Source organism: Bison bison, unplaced genomic scaffold (assembly GCF_000754665.1).
Source record: "Bison bison bison isolate TAMUID 2011002044 unplaced genomic scaffold, Bison_UMD1.0 scf7180017864304, whole genome shotgun sequence".
Taxonomy (NCBI): Eukaryota; Metazoa; Chordata; class Mammalia; order Artiodactyla; family Bovidae; genus Bison; species Bison bison.
This window is the reverse complement of record NW_011494876.1, coordinates 14330691-14337055: the sequence shown is the minus strand read 5'-3', so window position 1 is coordinate 14337055 and position 6365 is coordinate 14330691. Positions and strand designations below refer to the sequence as shown.

At 53.4% G+C, this 6365-nt stretch overlaps 2 protein-coding genes across 2 annotated transcripts in view; one reads left to right on the top strand and one right to left on the bottom strand.

Moving 5' to 3' along the window:
* The window catches only part of ACY1 (aminoacylase 1), a 5098-nt gene extending 3322 nt beyond the window's left edge, over window positions 1–1776 (top strand). Inside the window, exons 10-16 of the mRNA XM_010851765.1 lie at window positions 1–54; window positions 140–189; window positions 313–457; window positions 540–608; window positions 1188–1267; window positions 1368–1428; window positions 1512–1776. The exon at window positions 1–54 is cut by the window's left edge and continues 10 nt beyond it. Coding sequence (XP_010850067.1) covers window positions 1–54; window positions 140–189; window positions 313–457; window positions 540–608; window positions 1188–1267; window positions 1368–1428; window positions 1512–1676 — 624 coding nt within the window. The 3' untranslated portion in view covers window positions 1677–1776. The remainder of the gene's footprint in view (window positions 55–139; window positions 190–312; window positions 458–539; window positions 609–1187; window positions 1268–1367; window positions 1429–1511) is intronic.
* A 967-nt stretch (window positions 1777–2743) lies between these two features.
* Window positions 2744–6365, bottom strand: part of RPL29 (ribosomal protein L29) — a 5349-nt gene continuing 1727 nt past the window's right edge. The window contains exons 2-5 of the mRNA XM_010851763.1: window positions 4884–5150; window positions 4448–4492; window positions 4087–4151; window positions 2744–3213 (exon numbers count right to left, since the gene is read on the bottom strand). Of these exons, the coding sequence (XP_010850065.1) occupies window positions 2857–3213; window positions 4087–4151; window positions 4448–4484 (459 nt within the window). The 5' untranslated portion in view covers window positions 4485–4492; window positions 4884–5150 and the 3' untranslated portion in view covers window positions 2744–2856. The remainder of the gene's footprint in view (window positions 3214–4086; window positions 4152–4447; window positions 4493–4883; window positions 5151–6365) is intronic.

The window sequence follows — 6365 nt, the reverse complement described above, 5'->3', positions numbered from 1 at the left end:
GGGAAGCCGGGCCATGGCTCGCGATTCATCGAGGACACAGCAGCGGAGAAGCTGGTGTGTGGCCCACGGGGAGGGAGTGTGGGAGTTCCCGAGGCTCTGTCCTGGGGCCCCTGTCACATGTCACCTCACACTCTCCTAGCACAAGGTTGTGAGCTCCATCCTGGCTTTTCGGGAGAAGGAGAGGCAGAGGTGAGGCAGCCTGGGAAAGGGCACGGGGCTCTGGGAGGTCATGCAAGGGAGGAGGTGGGGTTGAGCCACCTTTTTATCTGTTCCTCCTCCTTGCTGCCGGCTGTCCCTGCCCCCTCACCACAGGCTGCAGTCAGACCCTCAACTGAAGGAGGGGGCTGTGACCTCCGTGAACCTGACTATCCTAGAGGGCGGCGTGGCCTATAACGTGGTACCTGCCACCATGAGTGCCAGCTTTGACTTCCGTGTGGCCCCGGATGTGGACCTGAAGGTGCCACCTCCACCTGGGTTTGCAGGAGGGAGCCCGGGTCCTCAGCCCAGTCCTCGGGGTCAGCTCACCTCCCTTCTCTTAGGCTTTCGAGGGGCAGCTGCAGGACTGGTGCCAGGCAGCTGGCGAGGGGGTCACCTTCGAGTTTGCTCAGGTATGGACGGGGGCGCCTATGATGGGGGAGTCATAGGAGCTGGGGAGACTGGGTTTGCTGCGTGTCGCTGTACACTTGGTATGCCTACATACATCCTGACATTTCTTTAGCCGTGAGAGACATGTTTGATTAACCAACAAGCATTAGTTGTAGAGGCCACTGTTGGGTGCTGGGGAACACTGGGGAGTGTTTTTGCCCTCAGTTCTTACAGCATGAAGAGAGGAATAGACATGAGTCAAATAATTATTTTATATAAGTATGAACACATGATCCAGGAAAGGGTGGGACCTTATGCTGTGTGGACTTGTAATTGGAGTCTTTGACCAGACTGAGGTCTGGGACCACCTTCTTGAGCAAGGGGCACTTGGGCTAGGATCTGAGGATGGATGGGAAGTGGAGGACAGAGGTCCTTGGCCTGTGGCCTTTGAAAGACTGAAAAAGGGCCTGTTGCTGGACTGGCCAGCTGGATGTCTGGGTAGGTGCGTGGGGGTGTGTCCTCTGCCAGGCACAGCTTACTCTATGAAGAATAGGGCAAGATGCCCAGACTCTGTCCTGATCCTGCCATCCTTCTCCCCACAGAAGTGGACAGAGCCCCAAGTGACACCTACTGATGACTCAGACCCTTGGTGGGCAGCATTTAGTGGGGCCTGCAAAGACATGTGAGCACGCTGGCCAGCCCTCCTCTCCCCTTCCCCTCTCTTCCACTTTCCTTTGCTCCTTTAATCCTTCCCTTGCCCTTCCTGCTTCCACATTCACCAGGAACCTCACTCTGGAGCCAGAGATCTTCCCCGCTGCCACGGACAGCCGCTATCTTCGCGCGGTGAGCCACTTGCGGGAGGGTGGGCACTGGAGTGGTTCCAAGGTGCTGGCCTTCCCCCTAATAGCTCCCCTCATTCCCTGCAGGTAGGGGTCCCAGCTCTGGGCTTCTCACCCATGAACCGCACGCCCATACTGCTCCATGACCACGATGAACGGCTGCACGAGGCCGTATTCCTCCGTGGGGTAGACATATATACTCGGCTGCTGCCTGCCCTGGCCAGTGTGCCGGTTCTGCCCAGTGAAAGCTGAGCCCTGTGCAGTCCAACCTCCACCCTGGACCACTGCCAAGGAGCCCTCTTCCCTCCTGCCCTACAATAAAGTCTCTGTGGACTGGGGCCACTCCAAAGTACTAACAGCAAGGATGTTCATGGAGCAGGGTTTCAAAGATAACAACTACTTCAGAGATGAGGGACCATACACCACACGCCACGCCCGTTGCCCCGGTATATCAGTAACTCCTTTTGAGCCTCCCAATACCCCAAGTGACCACCATACTCAAATGGTGGACTACAAATGACCACCATACTCAAAAGCCAGTCTTGAGGACCTAGTGTGACTGAATGGCGCTTCACTGGCTGCTCTGAGGACTAAGACAGCAGGCTGAACAGCTGATCCAGGGGGCAGAGAAGACAGCAGTCATACCAGATAGTGCCACCATTGCTTGGCCTCCTGGGGGCCCATTCAGTAGTGAATGCTGCCCAAGCCTGCTGCTGCTGCTGCTAAGTCACTTCAGTTGTGTCTGACTCTGTGCGACCCCATAGACGGCAGTCCACCAGGCTCCCCTGTCCCTGGGATTCTCCAGGCAATAACATTGGAGTGGGTTGCCATTTCCTTCTCCAATGCATGAAAGTGAAAAGGGAAACTGAAGTTGCTCAGTCATGTCCATCTGTTAGCGACCCCATGGACTGCAGCCTACCAGACTCCTCCATCCATGGGATTTTCCAGGCAAGAGTACTGGAGTGGGGTACCATTGCCTTCTCTGGCCCAAGCCTGCTAGGAACCTGGAAATCCTCAGGCCAGAGTGCAGAATTCCCCTTTCTTCTGGGTAAGCTTGAAGACATGATGAAGGTGTTTGGGTTTTTTCTGTTTCCTCACCATCCTGCCCAGTCCAGCAACCTGTGTGTCCCAATATCCCAGAGGCACCCACCCACTCACTTACCAGGTCCCATTCTTGCACTTCAAGGCCGTATTTCCTGACTCACACACGGTACCAATCCAGGAAGGCTAAAACTCTACTCCCACATAAAACATTGGTACCCACCCAACCCAAACCCTAGTTCCAGCCCTGGGATCACAGACACAGGCTGACCGACAGATCCTGTCTCAGATTTATTTGTACAAATAGCACAGGAGGACACCAGCCCCACGCAGACAGCAGCCCAGGGGGTCACACCAGTCCTTCTGTCCTCACACTGGCAGATGAAGGTCTCTACTCCGGAGCTTTGGTGGGGGCCTGGGCACCCTTGGCAGCTGGAGCCGCAGCCGCAGGTGGCTTGGCCTTGGTTGAAGCCTTGGCCTGGGACTTTGGCCGGCAGAGCCTGAGGCCCTTGGCGATGCGAGCACGAGCGCGCTTCCCCAGCTTGGGGTGAGCGATGTAGGCAAGTCGGCTGAGCTTGCGGCTGCCACCTGTTGGCATCTTGGGCTTGATCTCCTTGGGCTTCACGAGGGCCTTGACAGCCTCAGCACGTGCACTCATGGCCTTGGCATTGTTGGCCTGCATCTTCTTCAGGCCCTTCTTGTTGTGCTTCTTGGCAAAGCGCATGTTCCTCAGGAACTTGGGGTCTACCTGGTAGACAAGAAAGGTACAGACAGCTGTAAGTGCAGCATGTAAGGGCCAAGTCACCCTTGGTCCCCCTCTCTATAGCAGCACCTTGGAGACTATCAGGCCTACTGGGACTCGAGACAGCATCAAGTCAACCTTAAATGCAAAAATAACCTGAGCCTTAGAAACTATCTGCAGACAAATGCGTACCACCACCCCAAAAGTCAGTAATGCCACCCTGCTAATGCTATACACAGAACATATTTTCAGGGCTACATGCCCAGAGCCCAGTAGAGTTCAAATGCAGGCACAGAAGGAAAGAAGAAATTCCTACAGCAGGATTTTGGTTGAGTCTTCCCCGAAAACCCCTTCAGGGACACCCCCCCCACTCCTCCTCAAAAAATGTCAAATACCAAGGTTGGTACAACAGATTCACAGCAAACAAGGTGTTAAGAGACTGAGGGAGGAAAGAGGAGTAGGGGGAGAGACCAATGGTACAGGGGAGAAGCCAAGTGGAGAGAGGGCACGGTTCTGCTCAGACCCCATGGCATCAGCCTTCCTGGCTAATCATCAGAACTCCCTAGCCCAGGGTCAGATCAAGTCATATGGGTGGTCAAAGTGGAATGCAGTGCTCACAAGGTACCAGGCACACACCGGCAAGGCCATCCTTTCCCTGGAAGGCTCTGGGTGACCAAGGGAGATGATCAGACTGCCCTCAGGTAGCAGGTTACCACCTGACCAGGCCGATAAAGGCCAAGTAAAACTTTATTACAGGCCTGACAGAGCTTGAAGTCCAAGTAGAACGAAGGACAGTTAAGCACATGAATGAATGAAAGACCCTGTCCATGCAACTGGAGCCAAACAGACACACTCATATGACTCGGTGCACACACTCACCCCCTTAAGAGACTCATAGCGTTGTGATCGGGGTTTCTTGATGCCGTTTCTATGCCATTTTCGGGCTGCAGGAAAGGAAAGGAATTAGACCAAAGTAAGAGATTTCCTCTAATATGACAACCATCACAGGTGGCAAGCCGGGGAGAACCATAACGTCCCATTACTTAATATTTGTTTAAGAAACCCTTTATCACTGAATGCAAATGAGCATCTCAAGGCTTGTAAATCTAAACCCCAAAGATAATGCTGAAAGTAACATCAGCCCCATGCCCACAGTAGAAAATGTGCCTTTCCCTGGCCAGTATCCCTAATCCTTGCTAGGGCCTGGAGCATTAGATGAAGGCTGGGCCAGGGAACTTACACTGGTTGTGCGTGGTGTGGTTCTTGGACTTGGCCATGTCTGCACCTGGAGAACGAGAGTGGAGATCAGAGCTGGGGGCTCACCAGACTGGGTCTACCTTTTCGCCCTGATCTAGAAGATCGTGCGGCCAGAATGAGGCTGCAGCACAGACGCATGTGCCTCGATTCACTCTGCAAGACCCGACGCCAAGTCTCCCCCTTCCAAACTCAGGTAAGGGTACCTTGAAACCAACCCCTAGCCGCAAGATTGCGCTCTCCCGCTAAAACGGAATCCTCCCACTCGCATCCACCCGGTGAAAACCCATGAGCACCGCCCCCGCTCCGCGGCCTCCGCTCCTCACAGCCAGGCGCCGGTCTCCCAGTCCTTCCCAGGCCTCGCGCCCCACAGCCATCCAGGAGTCACGGATGGCTCCGGATACCGCGCGGCTAGTACTCACCGGGGCCCGCAGATACCGAAGCGCGTCGGACCGGAAGAGAAAGAGGAAGGCCGCGGTGCAGCACGGGAAATAGGCTCGTCGCAGCAGGAAGGCACTACTGGAAAAGCTTCCCCCAACGCTATGAAGAAGGGTTCCTAAGCTCGGAGGATACAATCCAGACAGGAAGGCGAGGCTAGCAAGCTGGGCCGGCTCATTCAGGTTTTGCCTCCTATTTTTCCTGGACTTGAGTCTCAGGTCTCATTAAAGGTCTTGAAGGCGACGGGAGTCCTTGAGGAACACAGTTAGGCGGGAAGTGACAGGAAATTAGTGTGCCGAAAACAGTACCCCTGGCTACTGTGGGGAGAGTGAACTGTAGGGGGCAGAGGAGAGGAGGCAGAGCTGTGAGGAATCTGGGACAGGACTTTACTTGGAACTGAGTGGGGACACGAGGGGTGGATAGGAGTGGATAAAGAAAGACAGTAGACTGGGCTTGGGATGCAGAAGGTTGGGGAGATAGAGAAGGCCAGTGTAGCGCTTCAGTTTCTGGCTTGAACAAGCGGGTGAATATGGTGCCTTCAACAGAAACGGGCAAGAATGGGGGAGGGACAGGGGTCTTGTTGCTTTATTCTGAGGGCGCCAATGGCTCCGGTGTTTATTTTTTAAAAAAACTTTTAATTTATATTGGAGTACAGCCGATTAACAGTATTGTGAGAGTTGCAGGTGCCCAGCAAAGTGACTCAGCTATATGTATACGTTTATCCTGGATGTTTTCTTTTTAGATGCATTAAATGTGATATGTCTGTTGATACCCCAAATGAGTAAAGCTTGTCTCCTGATATCTATTGCCCTGTAAAGTCTTACCCCTACATTTTTTTTCCACACAGCGGTGGGGTCTGAGGGCACTTTTCTTTATTTTTCTGGCCGCACTATGTGGCATGTGGGATCTTCCCCCAAACCAAGGGTTGAACCCCTGTCCTCTGTACTGCGAGTGTGCAGTCCTAACCACTGGACTGCCAGGGAAGTCCCTGAGGGTACTTTTTAAGATACAAATCAGATCTTGTCAGTTAAAATCTGCAAGGACTTCCCCTTGCATTAGAGATGAATTCTTTACCTCCCCTAATCCTGGCAACTCATCATTCACTTCTCTCCACCCCTATGGACTTCTTTCTTTCCTGCCAAGCACAAATACTTTGTTCCTGCTTCAGGGCCTTTGAACTTGCTATCCACTCCACTTGGACTGCCTTCTTCCTGCTCTCTAGATGGTGTCCTAGACTGCCTCTAGAATTGAGACCTTCTGCCCCATCTCCACAGTTACTCTGTGTCCCCTTATTCTGTTTGCTTCCTTCATAGAACTTTCCCAGCCTCTAATTACCTGTTTTATTTACTTGTGTATGTATTCATTGGCTCAAGCACCATGAATTCAGGACTGGTTTGGTCACTGTCATTTTCCATCGCCTGGCACAGCACTTGATGTAGAACAGGAGATTAAGAACCCTCCACCCC